The sequence below is a fragment of the Cervus elaphus genome, chromosome 2 (assembly GCF_910594005.1).
Source record: "Cervus elaphus chromosome 2, mCerEla1.1, whole genome shotgun sequence".
NCBI classification, from domain to species: Eukaryota; Metazoa; Chordata; class Mammalia; order Artiodactyla; family Cervidae; genus Cervus; species Cervus elaphus.
Window position 1 is genome coordinate 42,030,932 of NC_057816.1, and position 23,699 is coordinate 42,054,630.

At 40.4% G+C, this 23,699-nt stretch overlaps 1 protein-coding gene across 2 annotated transcripts in view; it reads right to left on the bottom strand.

Annotated features, from left to right (window-relative positions):
• Positions 1-23,696, bottom strand: part of CTSC (cathepsin C) — a 40,657-nt gene extending 16,961 nt beyond the window's left edge. The window contains exons 1-4 of one of the 2 annotated variants that reach the window (XM_043876397.1): positions 23,441-23,696; positions 21,204-21,349; positions 16,277-16,361; positions 12,132-14,619 (exon numbers count right to left, since the gene is read on the bottom strand). In XM_043876397.1, the coding sequence (XP_043732332.1) occupies positions 14,609-14,619; positions 16,277-16,361; positions 21,204-21,349; positions 23,441-23,612 (414 nt within the window). In that variant the 5' untranslated portion in view covers positions 23,613-23,696 and the 3' untranslated portion in view covers positions 12,132-14,608. Of the gene's footprint in view, positions 1-1,341; positions 1,509-12,131; positions 14,620-16,276; positions 16,362-21,203; positions 21,350-23,440 lie in introns of those variants that run through there. The other variant, XM_043876390.1, reaches the window with a different exon arrangement.
• Positions 23,697-23,699: the final 3 nt, after the last annotated feature.

Genomic DNA, 23,699 nt, shown 5'->3' on the forward strand with positions numbered 1-23,699 from the left:
AGTGGGTTGCCATTCCATGCTCCAAGGGATCAAACCCCTGTCCCTTATGTCTCCCTCACTGGCAGGCAGGTTCTTTACCATTAGGGCCATCTGGGAAGCCTGCAACATCTTATTACGTGGCAATAATAAAATGATTTTTCTGTATTAGGATTAGTTCAGTCACTCAGTCGTGTCCAACTCTTTGTGACTCCATGGACTGCAGCACGCCAGGCTTCCCTGTCCATCTCCCGCAGTTTACTCAAACTCATGTCCATCGAGTCAGTGATGCCATCCAACCATCTCATCCTCTGTCGTCCCCTTCTCCTCCTGCCCTCAATCTTTCCCAGCATCAGGGTCTTTTCCAATGAGTCAGCTCTTCACATCAGGTGGCCAAAGTACTGGAGTTTCAGCTTCAGCATCAGTCCTTCCAATGAACACCTAGGACTGATCTCCTTTAGGATGGACTGGTTGGATCTCCTTGCAGTCCAATGGACTCTCAAGAATCTCCTCCAACACCAGAGTTCCAAAGCATCAATTCTTTGGCACTCAGCTTTCTTTATAGTCCAACTCTCACATCCATACATGACTCATGGAAAAACCATAGCTTTGACTAGATGGACCTTTGTTGGCAAAGTAATGTCTCTGCTTTTAATATGCTGTCTAGATTGGTCATAACTTTGCTTCCAAGGAGTAAGTGTCTTTTAATTTCATGGCTACAGTCATTATCTGCAGTGATTTTGAAGCCCCCAAAAATAAAGTCTGTCACTGTTTCCACTGTTTCCCCATCTATTTGCCATGAAGTGATAGGACTGGATGCCATGATCTTAGTTGGTAGTTTTAAGTCACCTTTTCCACTCTCCTCTTTCACTTTCATCAAGAGGCTCTTTAGTTCTTCACTTTCTGCCATAAGGGTGGTGTCATCTGCATATCTGAGGTTACTGATATTTCTCCCAGCAATCTTGATTTTAGGTTGTGCTTCATCTAGCCCAGCATTTTGCATGATGTACTCTGGATATAAGTTAAATAAGCAGGGTGACAATATACCGCCTTGACGTACTCCTTTCCTGATTTGGAACCCATCTGTTGTTCCATTTGCCTGCATAAGTCACTGCAATTCTATGGTCCTTTATATAAATATTCTTTAAAGCCCTCATTGCTCCATTACTTTTGAAGTATTTTGAAAAAATACTTTCTTCTCTCAGTTAAACCACTCAACGTATTTTTCCATTTTACATACATGGCTTGTGTTTCTAAGACAAATAAAGTTAATATAATCAAATTAAATTTTCCAAGTATTAATATAGACACATCCTTATAAACACCATAAAAAACTAAATGGATCTTTCATTGATGACAACTCACGTTTCCTCAAGACCCGCAAGGCGTGCTGTGTTCACGTTCACGTTCTCCGAGGTATTTCCTGTCTTCCTGCCAGTGAAACAGGCCCAGTTCCGGCCCAGCACGTCATGGACCCAGCCAGTCATGGTCTCGTGGCAGTAACTGGTTACCTTGCGGCCCTCTTCTTTATACTGCAATCAAACAAGAGAAGGAAAAGCCCCATGAGCCTGTTCTCTCTCAGGTCCGTTTCCTGGTCTCTCATTCACAGTAACGATGCCTCTTTTTCGTTTCACCTGAGGGGTCAGCCTCTGTCAGCCAAAACAAAAACTGAGAGGTTTCAGTCTGAGAACTATTCTAGAAGAGGAAGAGAAAGAAACACTTCTAGGATTAGCATCACTGACCACTGAGAAAAATTTGCCCAACCAACACTTCAAGAGAATGAAAGGCAGGTAAAGAAAATAATATTTTTAAGGCAGATGCATTCCAAGGCACTTTACCAAAGTTACCTCATTTAATCTTCATGGCAAGCCTCTGAGGAGATCGGCACTAATAACCCCAATTGACCAGTGAGTAAGCGGAGGCTCATCTCAGAGACAGCAAGCAGTTCCCACCTACGGTAACAGAGCTGTGATGGGGCAGAAACAAAAAAAGCCTGCTCACTTTCTCAGACCAGTCCACTCAGAGAAGAGGCACTCCAGCAAAATACAAAAACCTTCCAAAGAATTCAAATTTTTTCTTCTGTCAACCTCCCAACTTCTTAGCAAATTATAATCATGAGGGAGTTAAAATATCCTAATTATTAAATATTCTCTCCACTTTATTTCACTAACACAGCCTGTTGTTTTATACCAGTGTTGATACTGAAAAATAACTACAGCTGCTCCTTGAACAGTGCAAGGGCACCAATACACCATAGGCAAAAATCCACACATAATTTTTCAGTCATCCATCTGTATCCTGGGTGCTGCGTCCAAGGAATCAACCAACCTTGGCTCATGTAGTATACTGTAGTGTGTGTTTATTTTTTAAAAATCTGAATATAAGTGGACCTGTGCAGTTCAAACCTATGTCATTCAAGAATCAACTGTATAAAGTGATAGATCAATAACTCAGATACTTTGGCTCCAGAGCCTTAAAAAACCCCCATGTTTTAATATATCCTTATGGAGGAAGGATATATAATCTTGAATAAAAGTAGAAAGCATGGGAGGAGGAAAAAAATGCATGGTAAATTTTTTTAAGAAGGGACTTGAATACAGACAGTTTCAGGCACTGACTTCATGGAACAGAAGCACAAAAGCAGTCAAAGGCAACATAAACATAAGCACAGGCATCTGTGTTCAATGCTTTTCTTTACAAAGGCACACAGTAGGTTGGTTTCGGCCCACAGGATGTAGCTTGTGGACTCTTAATCTAACATAATGGATACTACTTTACCTGTGCTAGGTGGTTTGAGTAAGGGCCAAACAGTAAATATTTTAACATTTGCAGGTTATAAGGCTTCTTTATCACTCAACCCTGCCCCTGCAGTGTGAGAGGTACACCAGAAATACATAAAGGAATGAACCACAGTCTGTTCCAACTAAACTTCATTTACAAAAACAGACCCATGGTTTGCAAACCCCAAGTTTAAAAGAATGTATAAGCTGAACTACACTCAAAGGTAAAACTACCTAACTGCATCTGAATCTCTGAATTCAAATTATATTTAGGCATAGAGTAAGAAAGGCTTCCCTGGTGGCTCAGTAGTAAGGAGTCTGCCTGCCAATGAAGAAGACGTGGGTTTGATCCCTGCTGTGGGAAGAAGAAAATGGAAACCCACTCCAGTATTCTTGCCTGGAGAACCCCAGGGACAGAGGGGCCTGGTGGGCTACAGTCCGTGGGATTGTGAAGTCAGATATGACTTAGTGACTGTGTAACAACATGGTGTTTAAAATGCATGGTCTTAGAATCCACAAGAGCTAGGTCTGGATGCTGGGATTCACCACCCAGTAGGCTGCACTGGGTGAGTGACTGCGGGGTACTCACATGTACATTTTGCTCTGTCTTGGTGCTTCATGATACTGTGAAGCTCGCATCACTACCCCGAGCTAAGAATATCTCCACAAGCATAGGTTTGACTCACCATTCCTCATGTCCCTGCTAAAGCCCCAACTTAAGACAAAGGAACACTGAAATAAAGGTCTAGGATATGATCGGGCTGCAACTCTGGAGGGTATGTCACATGAAAAAGTTCATAAAGTTCCTATTTTTTATGCTGAAGTACCTGAAACTATTTTCATTGATTAAAGCCATCTAACGTTGGTAACCTCATATGATGCGGACAGGCCAGGCAGGGTTAGGCCACTGCTCCCCCCACCACTGCTGTAGAATTCAAAAAGACATGCACCCCAATCTTCATTGCAACACTATTCACAACAGCCAGGACATGGAAGCAACCTAAATGTCCATCGACAGATGAATAAAGAAGATGTGGTACATATATACAAAGGAATATTACTCAGCCATAAAAAGGAACAGTCAGTTCCAGTGAGGTGGATGAACTCAGAGCTTGTTATAAGGAGTGAAGTTAAGTCAGAAAAAAAAACAAATACCATACATTAATGCATATGTATGGAAACTAGAAAAATAATACTGGTGAACCTATTTGCGGGGAAGGAAATGGAGACACAGACATAGAGAACAGACTTGTGGATACATCAGGGGAAGGAGAGGGTGGAATGAATTGAGAACATAGCATTGACATGTATATACCCATCACTGAACATAAAATAGACAGCTGATGGGAAGCTGCTATATAACACAGGGAGCCCAGCCTGGCATTCTGTGATGACCTACAAGGGTTGGATGGGCGAGAGGAGGGAGGCTCATGTGGGGGGGCTTGTGGGCTAAGTCACTTCAGTTGTGTCTGACTCTGTGCAACCCCATGGACTATAGCCCGCCAGGCTCCTCTGTTCATGGGATTCTCCAGGCAAGAACACTGGAGAGGGTTGCCGTGGTCTTCTCCAGGGGAATCCTCCCCACACAGGGGTTGATCCCATGTCTCTTACAGGTCCTACACTGGCAGGCAGGTTCTTCACCACTAGTGCCACCTGGGAAGTCCCACGTGGGGAGGGGTTTTATGTATAAAATTATGACGATCTGCATTACTGTACAGCAGAAACCAATAACATTGTAAAGCAATTTTCCTCCAATTAAAAAAAAAAAGTAATCTGACCAGGCTTTAAGAGTTTTCCAGATAACCTTGTTGAAAGTATCATATGCACATGAATGAAAAAAAAAAAAAAAAACACTGAACACAGGAGGATGTTCATCACTGTGGAAGAGGCTGGAGAAGGCTGCTTGCTTTTATAAACAGCACTGCTGGAACTCAGCCAGCCTCCTTGTTTATCGTATCTTGACTCTGGCTGCTTCCGTGCAACAGAGCAGGAGTGAGGTGCTGCAACAGAGGCTGTAAGGCTCATAAAAACTATCTACTCTGCAAGAAAATGTGCTGACCTCTCTGTCTAGAACAATTTAAAAAAAAAAAGAGAGAGAACCTGGGAATTCCCTGGCGGTTCAGTGGTTAGGACTCCACACACCCACCACCGAGGGCCCAGTGTTGAGTCCTGCTGCAGTTCATGGGGTAACAAAGAGTCAGACACGACTGGGTGCCTGGACAACAACAACAGGGAAATAAAATCCTACAACTTCGCAGCGTGTCCAAAGAAAAAACAAAACAACCCAAGACCTATTAACAGGAAAAAAATGACAAGATGGTACTTAAGTGGAATGTAAATATCTAAAATTTTTTATTAATATCAAATATGGTTTTTAAAAAATGAAAGGTGAAAACAGCCTTTGGGTGGGATTTTCTTGGTTATTTATTTATTTTTTGTTTTTCTTGGTTATTTATACAAAATAGTTATATTAAAAAGTTATATAAAAACTTTTAACTTTATAAAGTTATATATTTATAAAAAGACAGATTTTGTAAAGCTCATCACTTTAAAAAAAATTCTCCTATTTCCTAAGAATGAGAAACATGCCAACAAAGTCCTAGAAAAAAACATCTATGAGGGATGGCCCAGATGTTGCTAGAATAACTTTGCTCTGGCTGGGATTATGGTTAAGTTTCTTGAAAAAAACAAACAAACATTATTTATATATCCTATTGGACTGCAAGGAGATCAAGCCAATGAATCGTAAAGGAAATCAACCCTGAATATTCATTGGAAGGACTGATGCTGAAGCTGAAGCTCCAACATTTTGGCTACCTGATGCAGAGAGTGGATTCACTGGAAAAGACCCTGATGCTGGGAAAGACTGAAGGCAGGAGGAGAAGAGGGTATCTCCAACTCAACGGACATGAATTTGAACAAACTCCAGGAGATGGTAGAGGACAGGAAAGCCTGGCGTGCTATAGTTCATGGGATCGCAGAGACAAAAGTGACTCAGCAGCTGAACAACAACAAGCCCTTTCACTTATATATCAAATACTTCTTGGTCACATGAGATTTCCCAGGCATCACGCTCAGTGCTAGCCATGCCCACACTGTATACTGATGTAGCTCCAGACCTTAAGACAATGGGAACTCCATGAAATATGCAAACATGTAATTAATGGGGTTATTTGTCTGAAGCAAAACCATGTGGTTCAAAGTTAACCATGCTTCGAAAAGCCTGGGAAATTTCCCCAGCAATTTAGATCATAGATGAAATGACTTTCCCAACATACCAAAAGTTCAAGTCATTCAAGTTAGAAGAAATGCACCCCATGTATTTCATCAGTGTGGCTTTGTTTGCCTAGTTGGCACAGTTAGTCATAGTTATAAACATGATCGCTAATACAAAATGAATTTCCCTTTGAGGGGAAGGCTGAGTTGTTACTTTGACTGGAGAAGAAAAAAAAAAAATCCTTGAAACATGACCAACTGTGCTAAAGATCTTTACCGTTCATATTGATCAATGACTCTATACCCTTCATTATCAATATTATGGAACTACAGGATCTTAACATTTACTTATCACATCATACTTTATATACATTTTACAGATTACTCATAAATCTTAGAGGTTCAACAGAACATAAAGGTATAGACTTGGGGGACAGAAAAGAGACCTAAAAGAGGTGGCTGAACTAGAATTTAGAACCAAGGACCCTAGAACCAAGTGTTCTTCCCAAATACCAGGCACCAACCACTTCCTTATACACTCCGTCTTCTCACAGAGTGCCAGAGAAACAAACATACAAGTCAATGGCCAAAAACACTGAGAGGAGATACCTAGAAACCACACAGGAAAGGCTGAAGTAATCTGCAAAGGGTTTTCGTCTATAGTATGTGTTTCAAAATGATTCTTTGGTATACTGTTCTCATGGGGAGAAAAAAAGAAAAAGGAGACTTTGTAAAGTTAAATAGAGAAGATATAATTAAAGTATGAGTTCAAATGTTGTAAGAATCATTGCTTTATTCATTATTTCCTTTAAAAAAAAAAGTTGGAAATTAACTGGCTCTCATGAGTCAGATTCAAATTGTTGCCCCACACATCTTAAGGGTCACCTAAATTCTCCATCCAAGGAGAGACCCACATGGCTAAAGGTCATCTAATTTCACCTAAATTTTTACCTAATTTTTAAATTTTTGTTTCACCTAAATGTTTGTTTCATCTAATTTCATCTAAGACCCACACATCTAAAGGTCATCTAATTTCACCTGAATTTTTGTCAAAGATTTTTGATTCAGAGCAGAAGTAGAGGACATAGTCTGCAGGCTTGACTCCTAAATGGCATCCAGTTCTGCCTCTCACAGGCTGTGTAACCCTGAGCAAGTTACTTACCCTTTCGCTAATTTCAATGTCCTCATCTGCAAAATCAGGATGGTATAACAGACTCAGCCTCACAGGCTGTATTTTATAAACACTAACCCCTTTAATTTCACAGTAGCCCATGAGAGCTATTCTTTCCACATAAGCACTGTTCTCACAGTGAACAGGATTTCTTGCTTCTTTGGACACTAGCAGTAGAAAGCAATTAGTTACTGGATGAGTGAATAAATAAATGAATAACAGAAAGAACAAGAAATGCCAAATTCTACTTAAACAGTAACACGAGAAACTCAGAAAAGTTTATAATTAAAAGTGTGATACTTTTATAATTACAAAGGGGTCGCAGAGACTCAAGTTCTGACTCCTAGTATGACGACAGGAATGTCAATTTTTCCTCTCCAAACCTGTTTCCTTACCTGTAAACTTAAGCTGACCTGAAAGTTCCAAAATATCCCTTCAAGTTCCCTAACTGCACAGTCTTTACATCTATGGTTTTCTTATTATTCAAAAGTAGGTAAATAAGTTAGACTCCCAGCTTACACAGAGCATCTATACATTCTCTAAATGTGCTTGTGAGTCGCTCACTTGTGTCTGACTCTCTGCAACCCCATGAACTGTATCCCTCCAGGCTCCTCTGTCCATGGGATTCTCCAGGCAAGAAGACTGGAGTAGGTAGCCACTCCCTTCTCCAGGGCATAATCCTGACCCAAGGATCAAACCCGAGTCACCTGCATTGCAGGCAGATTCTTTACCATCTGAGCCACCAGGGAAGCCCCATCTAAACATTCTAAGTGATCCAAAATAATCCTAAAAAACTGTAACTGCTTTCACTCAAGCAAATTACCAAGAGATGCTACATCCATTTATGTACAATTTTTAATACATTAATTTGATGGAATTATTTTCTATTTAAAATTTTTATTTTATATTATTCTGTAGTTTTCCCAACCTAAAATAATATGGTTTTCTTTTAGAACCTGAAATTGCCTTATGAAGGCAATACCACTATGCAGGACAGCTGTATCTTAGTAGAAAAGAGATATTTAACCCACCCCAGAAGCCAAGCACTCAGTACCTTGAGAGGACCATGCACTATGCCCCCATTATTTTCTTGAATATTCTCAGTATTGCTATCATTTTTTTTTTCTGCTCCTGTAAAATACATCTTATGTGATTTCTGAAAATATTACCCAGTAGGAAATTGAAGTTTTGGCCACACTATCCAGCTTGAAATGTAGTCAAAATTTTTTCTAACCATTTTCATTTATTTTGTTTATATCAATACTGACTTGCACAAATGAGATAATTTAAGTTTCTATTCATCGATGCCAGTTTCCATTGCAACACACAGATAATCACACAGAATCTGAAGAAATCACAAATCCTAGCACTTAAGTCTAGAAAACTAGTAGCATTCCGTAACTATCCATTTGCTTCTTCAGAATTATCGTGGAGCTGCCATCCTGAAAGCCGCCCTTCTTCAGTTTCCTGTTCATTTTATCAACTATTCACCTCCATCCAATTACCCAGCAATGCTAACCAACTGAAAAAGGAAAGGCTGGGATATTTTAGAACTTAAGTTCTTTATCCTGGATCTCTTTCTCAACTGCTTTTTGACACTAAGGGTGAGAAAATCACTTATACCTTTTGTTCCACTGTTTTCCTGATTACATTCGCAAATATTTGAAAACTTCCTTTATGTAACGCACTGGCTATAAGAAAAAACACTCTTTAGTAAAAAGGATTTTGCCCTTTAAATTCCCGTTCTTCCACTTATCATTTATGTAACATTGGACAAGTCACAATCAAGGAGCCTCAATTTCGCCAGCTGGTAACAGGTATGATAGCTACTTCATTGGATTCCTATCAAGGATAAAGATGACACTGATGTCAAGAGTTTAAAAACTTATAAAACACTAAACAAGTAACAATATAAACACTACCATCTGTTACATGGGGGATACGAAGCTGTTAAGGCTTTATTCATGTCATCAAAGAACCTATACTCTCAAACCCAACTCTCAATTGAGCAGCTGATAAAAGTTTTACTTTGTCAACCAGTGGTTTTCCAAAATGAGAAGATAATCCACTAAAATATTAGAAAATTTTATAATTTATATTTATATTTGTAATATAGAAATAAAACTGAAAACCAACTTCCACTATGATTTTATATACAAAGCAACACTGATATGCCCACATAGTTCCAGTGTCAGACGTTCACCTGTTAAATGCAGCGTGCTGCCTATAAGATGGCTAGAACATGGCATATTCCCACTCATGTGTGCCAGCTTAAATTCATGCACAGCTGATGTAATTAAACTAACTCACACAAAATGAACAAGTGGCTTCAAATAACACTTACAAGGAAAACAGGATTTGCAAATACTAATGATGTAATTTGGCTTCCCTCATAGCTCAGTTGATAAAGAATCCGCCTGCGATGCAGGAGACCTGGGTTCGATCCCTGAGTTGGGAAGATCCCCTGGAGAAGGGAAAGGCTACCCACTCCAGTATTCTAGCCTGGAGAATTCCAGGGACTGTACAGTCCATGGGGTTGCAAAGAGTCGGACACGACTGAGTGACTTTCACTCACTCAAAGATGTAAATATAAGAAAACATAAGAAAACAATAACAATGCTTACATTTGCCCTGATCCTGGAATGAGTTTTGCCAGCCACATTAAAAATTAAGTTTTTGAAAACAGATGTTTTGAAATGGTTACATCACTCCAATATTAACTTTTTAATCTGTTTTTCAATAAATCAAATATCTCAGTTTTAACATGTCCATTAAATTGCTATCACTTAACACTAAACATCATTTAAACACCACACAGTAATTCTTCTAAACTCTACCTGTGACATTTTCGTACTTTTAACAATGTGTCAAAGCTGAAATTCTTTACTTAAAAGACTCTAATTAGAAAATTGCTTCCAAATGTTGAAAACTGGCAGTAATAAAAATAATTGGTAACAGAAATCCTTACATTGCCTTTGACAACAAACTCATGACAATGAAACATACTTTTACATTGTTTCCAGAGAATAGTATGGTGAAGTATATTTTGGCAGGACAGGTTTTTACAACAATAAATACATCAAGTATTATTTCATCATTTAATATTACTTCATATGTTTGATAGCAAACATATTAGTATGGTAGTGCAGGTGTATGTATTCATACTGTGGGGGCTTCCCCAGTGACTCAGTAATAAAGAATCCCCCTGCCAACGCAGGAGACATGGGTTCAAGCCCTGAGTCGGGAAGATCCCCTGGAGAAGGAAATGGCAACCCACGGCAGTATTCTTGCCTGGAAAATTCCATGGACAGAGGCGCCTGGCAGGCTCTAGTCCGTGGGGTCACAAAAAAGAGTCAGACACATCTTAGTAACTAAACAACAATACATACTGTGGCCTAAACAACAAGACATACTGTGGAATATACAAGAAAAAAAAATCCGGACATGTAGGTCTAATCCATCAAGCACCATTTCAGAAAAGAATACTTTGTATGACGTTAAATGATTTGATGATGCACTGTACACGCAGAGAGATTTCCTTCCAGCAGTACGGAAGAACTGTGTTTACTCCATTTTCTGCCCTTCATGTATGGTGTCTGCCTCCGCGAGTGCAGATTAACTGTCTGCACAGGCCGTTGGTCTGGAGTGCCAATACAGCCTTTAGATGCCAACAGAGAGAGCGAGGCACACCTTCCTAAACAGGTATTTTGCCAACCATCCAGGATGGTCACATCTTTCACCAACAAACTTCCCTATGTCATTTCAAGGATTCCTTCTAGTTTTCTGCCCACCATTCCAGCTTGACCATTTATTTTAAAAGTTGAATTTTAATGAATTGCGAAACTGATAGGAAATTATAGCAGTGGTCGCAACCAAATAATTTCTACCATTTTACTTAAGGAATTGGCAATTAGATTTAATGTGAAAATGGAGGGTCACAGATTTATTTCCAGAGCTGAGAAGATGCCCCTTTAAACCAAAATGTAGGTTCCAGAATAGTTAAGAAAACAGCAATTTGATCCTCAGCAAGGTAACCAAAGTCCCTTGGCTCATTCCTCACTTACTTGCTCATAAACTCTTAAGATGTAAGGTTGAGAGAAATCTCAGAATTCATTGACTCTAGCACTGATGCTGAAGCTGAAGTTCCAATACTCTGGCCACCTGATGCAAAGAGCCAACCCACTGGAAAAGACCCTGATGGTGGGAAAGATTGAGGGCAGGAGAAGAAGCGGGCAACAGAGGATGAGATGGTTGGATGGCATCACCGACTCCATGGACGTGAGTTTGAGCAAGCTCCAGGAGACAGTGAAGGCCAAGGAAGCCTGGCGAGCTGCCGTTCATGAAGTCGCAAAGAGTCAGACACAACTGAGCTACTGGACAATAACAACCTTCAGCTGGTGCTTCTCAAGGGCTGGGGCACAGATAACCCACAGCATCCTAAGCAAATAAGAATCCTTGGTTATCTAGGCTTTGAGGAACCACTGTAGACACTAATAAAGCTCAGTACTTCCCGACAGCTAATTGCCATGCATGCTCAGTCACTCAGCTGTGTCCAACTCTCTGAGATTCCATGTACTAGAGCCCGCCAGGCCCCTCTGTCCATGGGATTCTCCAGGCAGGAACACTGGAGTGGGTTGCTATTTCCTTCTCCAGGCGATCTTCCTGACACAGGGATCAAACCTGCATCTCCTGCATCAGATTCTTTACCACTGAGCCACCTGGGAAGCCCAACAGCTAATTTAGTTTTTAGTAATTCGGAAAGTTATAAGTTTATTATTTTTAACTCTGGGTTTCATCTTAGCCTCTATAGTCTCACACAAAAAATAAAAAATGACAAATAAGCAGAATAAAATTTTAAGAGTCTCATCCCTTTTCTACAAAGTCATTCAACAAATATGGCTTCAGGGTCCACCATAGCTTCTAATGGACACAAAGGCAAAAATACTTTCAGAAACGCAACAATGAAACAGGAGAACAACACAATGATATATTATTCAATTTTCTTTCTTTTACAAATATTTATTGAAGGTCTATTATTTATCACACAGTGTGCTATACATACGGAATAAAAAGGTCAGTAATACAGAGTTGATCACTGCCCTCAAGGAGTTTAAAAATCAGAGAAAAGGACAAACAGGCAATTACAACAGAGAATGCTAACAGTAATCTATTACGGGTACTTCTAACACAGATACCTCCGACTCTGTACCCAGGTCTTCTACAATCAAAATAAACATTAGATGCAAAGTTACTCAAAGAAGCCACTTTGGGAAAAAAACACTTTGGTAGGGGTGATTTTAAATGCCTTACTAAATATATACACATTTGTTCCTTTCTCAGTATTTACATCCAGTCAGTTTGAAAATACACAACTCTTACAGAACACTGGAGGCATGTAACATGATATATTTTTTAGAACGGAGAACCAAAAATATAAACATAGCACCATTCCTGATTTGTGCTTCTAGAACCCTACAGAATTAATGTTTTGAAAGCTGGTATTACTTCTGAAGTCTTTGAAAAGACTAGAAAAATGTGGATAATTTTCCCAAGTTCCCGGATAAAGTTCTACATACATTAGAATCTGAAGACATACAGGCTTTCAGTCTGGAAGCAAATGACATGGTCAAGTCACTCCTTTCACAGCAGAACGAGTACTACCAGGTCAGAGATCCCTGCCAAGTACAACTGGGACCAACATAATGGCATCCATCCCAGTAATGGAGAGCTGGGGAACAGCACAGATGTGGCGCCAAGAACCTGAGTGATAAAGAATTTTCAGGATGGAAGAAAGTATCCAGGTAGCAGTTGGATGTACTGTTCCTTAGGTTTTATAAGACACAACCTTCCCAGAACAGCAGACCAGTGCCTCTCAAATGGCATAATTATCTGAACCAATAAAGTAAAGATGACAACCTACCATCTAGAGAAAGATTTCTCCACCCAAGGAGTAATTCAAGGGATGCAGAAAAGTCCTCCTGGGAAATATGAATTGGGTGGAGCCCCAGGCCTTTGGTTTGCCAAGGCTGATGTTGAATCAGCTCTAAACGGCTGAGGAGGAAGCCAGTCCATTGTCCAGCAGGAAAGAACTACAGGCGGCAAAGGCTCTGGACAACGGCTTAATGACGAAAAGTAAGCTTGGCAAGGGTACTTAATTCGAAGCTTGTAAAACTCTCCTTCAATTTGGAGAACTATAAAAGGGAGGAGAAAGTAAACTTTTGTCTTGCATAAAGGGACCTAGGCTTAGGAAAGACAATGAGTAGCCTCATGTGGTAAGGAAATCTAAGCTTCAGGCTAGTTCTTCTCCTAAAATTTTAACAAGAGCAATGCAGTGCATTGAACTAACATTTGGGATTCACCAGAAAATCTCCCCAAATGTGACTTGAAGTACCAATATTTTTTTCTGAAGCAAACTTGACAAATAGCCCGTATCATTTTACAATTAGAAGCTGTGTGGGACTTCCCTGGTGGTCCGGTGATGAAGACTCCACACTTCAGTACAGGGAGTGTGGGTTCGATTCCTGGTTGAGAAACTAAGATGCCACATGCACGGCCAAAGAAATTTAAAAAAATAACAAAATAAAAAAAAACAAAACAAACAGAAGCTGTGTGTTAAGCACTCTATGAGAGTAATTTTCCTTATCTGAAAACGGAAGCTAATAATATCTACTTCACAGGATATTTGTAAAGCATGTTAAGCTCTTAGCACAAGACTGGCATCTAAGTAAAAAAAAATACAGCCCGCCCCCCGCCCCAAATATATTAATCATACCATCTTTCTGGGCAGGGGCACTGCAGATCTATGATCTGCAAAAAGAGACCCTTCGGCAGTTCGGCTTATCTCAGAAAGCCCCCTCCCCCAGACATGTCTTCCCTGGGACCATCCTATAATGCATCTGTGCATCTCAAGATACTCTGAAGCTTGATTTTCTTCTTATAACATGTGTTGGGGCTCCTGAAGGTCATTAGAGAAAGAGAAGGCACGTGGGAAGACCATTTTAACTGTGAGTAAAATCTGCACAAAATACAACAACAAATTCAAGTCCTAAGCAGTTTGGGGAAAAAAAAAAAAAATCACTCCAACAAAAGGACATTCAAAAGAGAAAAAAATACAAAAGAACCAAAACCCTTGTGTTGCATATCATGGCTTTCATTCAAAGGCTGGAGGATAAAGCCACCTAAGACTTGCAGAACTTTCCTTTTTCCTGCTTGGTCTCTGGTTGCTCACATTCCAAAATGGCTGTGGCTGCTTTCCAAGGAAAGGATCGGAGGGCAGCTGCCTCGGAGGTAGGTACCGGGACTCCTCTGCACATTACGTGCCCTGAGAGACTCCAGAGGGACTGCGGCTGCCAGGGGCCTCCGCTAGCTGTCAGAGGGAGGCAGGTCCACTGTCGGCGCCATTCTGCCTCTTAGCCCCAAAGTCTGTTTTTGGCTGTGGTTTTAAAAGAGCCGCTCAACAGACGCTCTATTTAATAACTAAAAGACAATGAAAACTAGAGTTACAAGCCAACAAGGATCATACTGTCTCTTAAAAAATGCTTAAACATATTCATTTCTTTAAGTGAAAAAAAAAAATACCAGTACTTAGTATTTCAAATGCTGGTATTTTTTTTTTTTAATGTTATTTAAGACATTCACAAAAAAGCCACTGTTCTCAAAAGCTGAATGCTTAAGCAACACAAACTGTGCGTGCAGCCAACATGCTCAAGAAGCGCATGCAGATGAATTTCAAATTAAATGCTACCGAATAAGCCTAATATAGCTTTTGAATATAGATAAGAAACCGCCTAATCTAGCAACCTAGACATAATAACATGTATATCTTACAAATTCTAAATGTAGGCTTAATGCTATTTTGATCAATATTTCTAGGTACAAGGCTACTTATCCCATTTACAAAGTAAATACTAGGATCTATCTTTTCTACCGGTAGAAGCATCTCCCCAGTTAGGAGAAAGAATGAGAGCTTTAAGACAGAATTTTATAAACCGCATTCTGAAAATATCTTTTTTTTTTTTGAGGAAAATGTGGTAAACTTTGAAAAAATTTTCTATTGTATCTCCCTCCTCAGCTACAGCATAATAAAGATTCTGAGAAGTTCTGAAAAGAAGCTATTTAACACAGTCTACACTTACTCAACTACCAGAAATAAATTCAGAAAGAAGAGCTTATTGGTTCCAGCTCTAATTTTCACTTTGATCTGTTATTAGTGGTTGCCTGGAACCTTTAGAGCTTAACAAAACGAAATGACACAACTTAGGAACGATTTTTTCCTGGCAGATGTGTGGCCCACTGCTGGCCCATTAAACAGCCTGAAAAATGCTGACACAGGATAAGGCTATGGTGCTTTCAACACCTGCCCCAGTTCCCTTTTTCATATCTCATTTCCTTACTTAGGAGCTAAGTAAAAGAGGAAGGGAAAGGGGAAAGACTGTTACATAAAATGCTAGGGAGGGCAAGTCCCCATTAGCTTTTCTATCTCTCACCGCCTACTTTTCCATCAAAATTTTAGCCATTGAAATTTATAGATCCAGGGACAGCAGTGATTTAAGCATCTATTCTGAAAGTATGAGGAGAATTTACACAGTAAAAAAAGATCCTCTTCTCCCCAGCCAATAGTCTGTTCTGAGAAGGAACCAGTTTAAAAAGACACAGGTGATGTCTCATAGGGATGAGTGACAGGTATGTTAATTTCTTGGGAAGAGCCACCTTTTCTACCGGGAAGACACATCTAAAATGCCATGGTCTCACACAGGTCCCTCTTGAGTCATTTTAGGAAAAGAATGAGTAATCTCAGGCAGCACAGCTACTTCAAGGACGTGAACTGAATTCGGGCCATCCTCTCCTTCACTGGGTCTTTACCTTTTCAGTTTCATGTCCACTTACGAGCATCATGCTTGAGGACGCTAATTTGATGTGTGTAAACAGAGCATACTAAAGTGAAAACACTGCAGGCAGGTAAGAAGCGGCAAATAAGCAGGCTCAAGCAAGAGATCTGTAAGAAAACCATAATCTCTCTATTCTCCAGCTCCCTCTCCCTGATGAAGAAACAAACATGAACTTGCATAAGCCACCGGGGAGGAGGGAAGCTTGCACTTAATAAGAAAGTTAGAAGTTTTTCAATGGAGCTCACCCAGCTTGTTCCTCAGATGTGGAATATCATACATCCCCACAGTTCCCAGTTGCATGAAAAACTGACTGATAAGATCAGTGACATCCTATGAAAGGTTTACAATGGAAAACTTAGTCATTAAGTTGAGATAAAGCATCATCATGAAAGAAAACAAATGGCTAGGCGTCTTCTGATTCTTTTCCTCAACTGAAACACTTTTAAAAGTAAACATCAAATTATTTAAAAGAAAGACAAACACCTCATTTTGGTGTATTCAATCTATATTAAAGCAGGTAAATCTATCCCAATAATACTCTGAAAGTTGAATTGTTACATCTTAAAAATAAACCCAGAAGGCACAATGGAAAAGACCACACAGACTCCCAAATCCTTTGCTGTAGAAAACACATGATTTCTGGCTGTTGTGACAAGCTTGAAACTTACAAGTCACTAGCACACAAAATGGGCAAATAAATCCTCTGGTATGGATTTCCCAACATACTACCTTTGTTTTGAGTACCAAGCTGCTTTAGAAATATTCACGGTAGAGTATTTAGCTTACAGTTCTACTAAGACTGGTAGGTCCCAGACACAAAACTCAATTAGAAATCAGTGAACTTTGTTTTAACTATCACCAAATAAGCTTTTCAGCCATTCTGAGTCTAGCTTCTCTTCTATGTACTTTCTTCAGCCCTTGAATAGCTTAATCTTCAAAATATAAACTGAGTTCATTCTCTACTGCTCCCTTTTACAGCCTCAGAAAGTAAAAGAAGGAACAGCAAAAGGTTAGAAAGCCTATTCAACTGAAGGGTATTCTTTGGAGCTGGGTCTGTTTCACACCGCTTCCTTCCTTGGCAATCAGGTAGAGGACAGCGGAGAGGAGCGTTACACATGCTCATGGTAAAAAATGAACAAAGTACACAAAAGCATAAAGGAGAAAAACTAATCAATTACCTACCCATCACAAAGTCAGTCATAATTAAACATCCTTTATATTGTTTTGTTACATTGTGTGTTTTCATAAAAGAAGTTGGCTGTTTTTCACCTGCAAGTACTTTTCATTTGCAGATGTGTTGGACTTACAATCAAATGGCAATGCTATTAAAAGATGATAGTCTTAGAAACTGGCCTGTGGCCAGCACATTATTTTAAGGGAAAACTGAATTCAAATGTCTCTAGGAAAGTTTTCATTTCATAGGCCATAAATCAAATTACTCCTTACTGCTTCACATAAGGTTGTTTCAGATGCTTAGGTATCTGCCTAGGTGAGCCCTAAATTCATTTGAGTTTGTAACCCCCACAGAGTGTTCTGATAACTGAATCTACAGTGAAAGTTGAGTAGGAAAAAGTGTCTTTCAAAAATATAAACCTAGTGCTTCCTGCCTGACTCACACAGTGCATAAACTTTCAGCGTCAAGATTTCCTTCCAGACTTTTATCGAGCTTGAGATCATACATTTAAAAAAAAAAATCATCCTACTCCACTGCACATTTCTTAAGCAGTTAAAAACCAAGGGAAAAAGGGCCTAAGAACAAATCATGAAAAATTCTGCTTATTCTCCAGATGAGGCCTGAATAAGGAGAACTTAATACAGCAAGTTCCTGGCAATAAAAGTGGTACCACACGGCTCCAAAGTTGGCATGTAGGGAGAACGATGTAGAAGCTTCTGCTCTGAACTGCAGGCTGATCTGGGGGTTGAGGAGTAGGAACCTAACAGGATACCTTGCCTGCATCACCTGTTCAACAAACTCCAGCAGGAACAATCCTAAGAAACAATCTCATGAAAGCCTATCTGAAACAGGGCAAAAGGAAACAGTGGGAGAGTCTGTTTTGAGTCAGTGGAGAGACCTGAAATCCAACCGATTCGTAGACTAAACATCGGAGGGCATAAACAACAAACGTTTGTCAGATGTTCCTGCAACAGCAGTTACTTGAGTGGATTACAATAGCAGTTAGCTTATATAGGATAGTTGAACTTGAATAGTAAAATACGGCTTATATTTCGATAATTATTCTTTTCAAAAGATAATTTGCATTTAAAAGTTACTTCTAAAATCAGTAGGAAAAAAAAATCTCACATGCCTATTCATAAATAGGTGGCCTTTGTTGAGTCACACACCCAGCATCGTTTCCCCAGCACCACTGTAGGAAATACCCTAAGGCTTCGGGTAAAGTCCAGCAAGACTTTTATGTTAAAGTGTCCCCCCAAAAGTATTTGTCCTATTATGTAAAGTCATCTCCACTTTATGATTTTTTTCCTAAATTTGTTAAGCTTTGCTGCTCTCCCTTACTTTTCCGTTGGATTTGCTAAGAGAACATGGCATTTTATCACTCCAGAAAGCATGTTTCTCTGGAACTACTTGATTATGTTGAGAGAAAATTTAAAACCACATATCTTGTTAATGTTCTGCTCTGCTTACCGAAATTATGATACTTATCACATGACCTAACCACAGACTAGAGTGTCTGATTTTTCAGCAGGAAAAGAAAACACAGTCCTGATAATGGTTCTGGTCAAATGGACACTTTAAAAAATATACTGAAATCAGTAGCAGGAGAACACTCTTGTTATTTTTATTCCTAATGAGAGAATGCCATTCAGAAGCACATGATCAGGTAGGATTCTACCCTACAACACAGCATACAGTCACTTACCATTTATGGTTGAGAACACTTATAATCTTATTTGGCTTTAAAAAGCCTTTATTTGCCTGTAAAAAATGTTTTGAGGCTACAGAAAAGTGCGAAATCTGCTTACACCTTTGATCTAAAAAGAAATAGAGTTGACCCTTGAACAAAGGAACAACACAGGGTTTGGGGCACCAATCCTACAAGTAGCTGAAAATCCACCAATAATTAACAGTCAGCCCTCCACAAACAGGGTTCCACATCTAAGGTATCAACCAACCTTGGATTCCCATCTGCAGATTTAACTAACCTCAGATCGTGTAGTACTGCAGTCTTTACTGTCGAAAAAAGAAAAAATCTCTGTGTAAGTGGACCCATGAAGTTCAAACCTGTTATTGTTCAAGGGTCAAGTGCACAGAAAGTGTTCTGATTCCTCAGCTACCAGCCATACCCTCTGTCCCCACCACCTCTGGACTCCTATTCAAGCAGACAGCAGACAAACCGATAGGAAAATATTAATGGAGGGGAATGGCCCTTGCCTATTTCTGATTATATCTCGGGTAATTGACAGTGTCATCAGAAGTTTCACTACCAATTTCTCCAAGTCTACAGAAGTGAAGAATGAAAAGTCTTCCAAGCTAAATGGGTAAAACTATTTATTCATCTGTTTATATACTACATCCTATCTTACACTTAAATAATTCAGGCAACCTATTTCTCAACTGAATTCTACTTCACTTTCATGTTTTAAACAAATATCGAGTACCTAGTCTGTGTCCACAGAAGAAAAAAGGAAAGGGGGAAAAGGAGTGGCAAGAGGGAACACAGTAACAATTGATTTGAGTCTCTCTTTCATTGTGCATCAATTCCACAGGCAATTGACTCCCAACCTAAAAGCAATGAACTTTTAAAGGACTGTAACAGAGTACCTATAAGAGGTCTACAGAGCCCTAGGCCTATCAAAATGTAGACCAAGAATTATGTTCAGATGGAATCACATTTACACACTACCACTCTTAACAATTTTTAAAAATACACAGTATCTATAGGGTGACAGTATCTAGGGGTGATAATAAAAAATATTTAATAAATGGTCAAGCATGGGCTTCAACTAATAAAGCAGACTGCTGGCCTGCCAGTGGCCAGCACAGCTGGACTGGTTCCCACCAACTGAAAAGCAGATAGCCAATCCAGGGGAGAGGAGACAATTTTTCCTGTCTCTCTTTTCTTTTTTCATATTAAGAAGGGGTCCTCATAGTTAAAAAAAGAAAAAAAAAATTATTGGGCATTAGGATTCTAAGAAATTTGACTCAGATTACATCACAACCCACATGAGGAATCACAATAAATTCAGAAACTTGTCTTTTGCTGGTTCTTTGTCTTTCCTCATCTTTAACAGACTCATTCCCTCATGTTCATACAAAATCTGTAACTAGTTAACTCTTATCATTTGCTTGGTTAACTCTTACCGTATGTTTTAAAGGCTATCGACACTATCCCTTGAAAGAGTCTCTTTTTATTAACCTTTATTTATGATAAGAAACAGCTAGTCTCAGGCTGGTGGATTCAACTTAGTTAAACCATTTAATACTCTGCAAACAGGAAGGATATCTGGGATGGTTTGCAACTTGTGCTTGACTGTTTTACCCTAGAGTGTGTCTGCAATTAGAAGCAGTGTATAAGACTATAGGAATGGACATCCGTTCTTCCCCGGTGAGAGAAGAAAACCAGCTGGGCTGGCCGGGCTACCTTTTACTTTAGCCCAAGGGGTAACTCCGAAGCTCTCCATCTCTTTTTCTGAGCTTAGTCAAATAAGTTATTCACATTAATATATTTAGTCCATGACATTATTTCAATGAGTCATTCAGGTCAATTTCTAGAGCTAACAAACAATGATAAGAGGGACAGTATAATAACCTCAAGAAAAATTGATAAAATTCCTATCTTTCCTACAGATTCAGCATGAAGCCAAGTAACTAAAGCAACAATTAGAAATAAAGGTGTAGTAATAAACAAAATAAATTAAGATTTTAGTCATACTTACCAAAATGTAAATTTAAATACAGATGGATTGCACACATTCAAATATAGATTTGGTGTGTGTTTTTTTTTTAAACCAAAGTCATAATTTTAAATAAAGTGGAGAAATTACATCATCTAATTTCTCTTGGGAAAACTGGTACAATTCTGGTTATCTTCCTAATCTAAAGTTAAAATACTGAGGGTCTCCTCATTAGAAGAGGCTTCATTGATATCTCTCCTCATTAGAAGAGATATCAGATCATTGGAAATAATGAATGCATATTCCAACAAAACTTACCTTAAAAAAGGCGAACCACTTGTAGTCATTCAGCACAATCTCAAAGCCTTGATTGTAAATGATGGTGAAATGGCCCGAATTGCCAAAGTCATCATAAGCTGTATCCAACTTCTTGAGGTGCACCACTACTTTTTTTTCTGGTGGTCCTAAAGAAAAGAAAATACACAACAAAGTAAAGTTATTTGGACTTCAATGGGAGGTAGTCTCATCTATAAATTCAGTTATTTTTAAGCAGCTTTCCTTTCATGCTACTGAATTTGAGTGGATCTGGCCTATGAAGATATCAGAGTCCCTGTGTTGTGGCCTCTTTCTGAATAATCCCAGAGGGGTCTCAGGTAAGCCTGTGAAGTGAAGGCTCAAAAGATATACTAAGTAACCCATCAGGTAGAGACCCCCAAAAGTACAGCCACTACCTTCCCAGAGGATCCAAACACTGAAGAAATTTTTCCCTGAATAAAAGGAGAAATAGGGAATGCTGAAAATAACAGAAAGAGGGAGAAGACAAAATGGTAGTCAAAAAGTGGAAATATAAAAACATAAAAACATCTGGTATCAGGTCATAAGAACAAAGGACAATGATCTCTTCAAAGAAGAAATGGGGTATCTTTCTCCTAAACGGCTACAAAGCTCAGAATCTCAGAATCTAAGTCCTTCCAGTCTTCAGCAAACTCAAGGTTTTTATCCTACATAGTTAATTTATACTGGTAGGAACTAAACTTTTAACCTTCAGAAAATGGGGACTCAGATTTGTCTTTAATGATTAGGTTAAGGTCAAGGTATAGTATATGGGCAGAGGCTGCCTGAAAAGGATTCTGCCTGTCCACTCTGGAAGTTTCCAGACTGTGCACAAACTTTCCATGTTTCCTATTAATGCTCTGAAATAGGAGATTCCAAGGGCTTCTCAGCTGGCACTAGCGGTAAAGGCCAAGGCAGGAGACACAAGAGAACCAGGTTCCATCCCTGGGAGGGGAAGACCCCCTGGAATACGAATGGCAACCCACTCCAGTATTCTTGCCTGGAAAATTCCAAGGACAGAGGAGTCTGGCAGGCTACAGTCCAAGGGGGCGCAAAGAGTCGGACAGGACTGAGTGAGCACACACACAGGAGATTCCACGTGACAGAAGAAGGCAAATCCTCATCTCCACCTTGGGACCTCCAAGCTCAACTTTTCAAAGAGAAAATGACTGCAATGCCCCATTTTAGGAAGTGTCACACAGTCACTGGGAGTTGCACAGCTGAGTAAGCCTGTTTAGTGACAAACGACCTGGCAATCTTTGTTCTGTTAACAAGGAAATTGCGGCCAAGAGCTCCGCTCGTTCTGCAGAAGCCACAGAGAGGTGAGGGTCTGCGTAGAACACGGGTGCCTCTCCTGATCCAAGACTGTGTGTTTCCTCTCCCTTCACTGAACTTTGTCCTGGGGATAGCAGTATCTGAGAGCATATGAAATGTTCCAGTGTCTTCAAATGTTGTTCAGTGGCTCAGTCTGTCCGACTCTTTGTGACCCCGCGGACTGCAGCAAGCCAGACTTCCCGGTCCTTCACTATCTCCCTGAGTTTGCTCAAATACTAGATACTCACTGAGAGCCTTCCGTGAGCTACACACTCTGCTTGGCTCCCGGCATTTCAAATTACTGGATAAAGAGGTATTAAAAAAAAAAAAAAACCTTTTATATGCTACCTGCCCTGCAATACATGAAACTGGAGGGGTACCATCCCAGAAGCCTTCTCAGACCAGCAGCATCAACACAAGTCCAAATCAAAACCGCGGGGCATAAGGGCTCTTTTCCACAATCAAATAAAAGGAGAAAAATTAACAGCTACACTCTCAAGAGTCTTTGAGCTCATTTTCCACCGGCACAATGAAATGCTGAGGATTGGATGGGGAGATAAGATTGCCCAGTTTCACCTCTCTTCCAAACAACAACAAAAAAAAAAAACAAACAAAACCAAGAAACAAAACTCAAGGGAGAAAAAAAAAAAGTTCTTGCAGAAAGTGTTGAGGGCCCAGGAAATAATGAAGACCACGTGAAGTTAGAAGCGCTCAGCCTCTCCACTCTGACATCGCCGCCCTGGAGCGAGAAGGGGCGCCCGGGGAGGGGGGACGCCAAGTCCAGCCAGGACATCCCGGGCTCCCGCCAACGTGGGGGTTCGCTGCGGGGACAAGGGCACAGGGATCGAAGCGCAGGAGCCCCGGGCAGACCCAGGGAGGAAGCGGGTGCCCGGGCGCCAGCGGCTTACCCATCACCGAGCAGTTGACATCGCGCTGGGAGCCGCTGGGGCCCACCTGGAAGACCCAGGTGCCCAGCAGGTCGGGGTAGGTGCAGTTGGCAGGCGTGTCCCCGCGCACGGAGCCAGCGCCGCAGACGAGCAGCAGGAGAGCGGCGAGCCGCGAGCCGGGCCGGGGACCCATGCCGGCAGCCGGGCCGGGAGGAGGCGGGGGAGGGAGGGAGCCGCGGCGCGCCGGGCGGGACTGCAGCCACCGCGGCCGCGCGCGCCT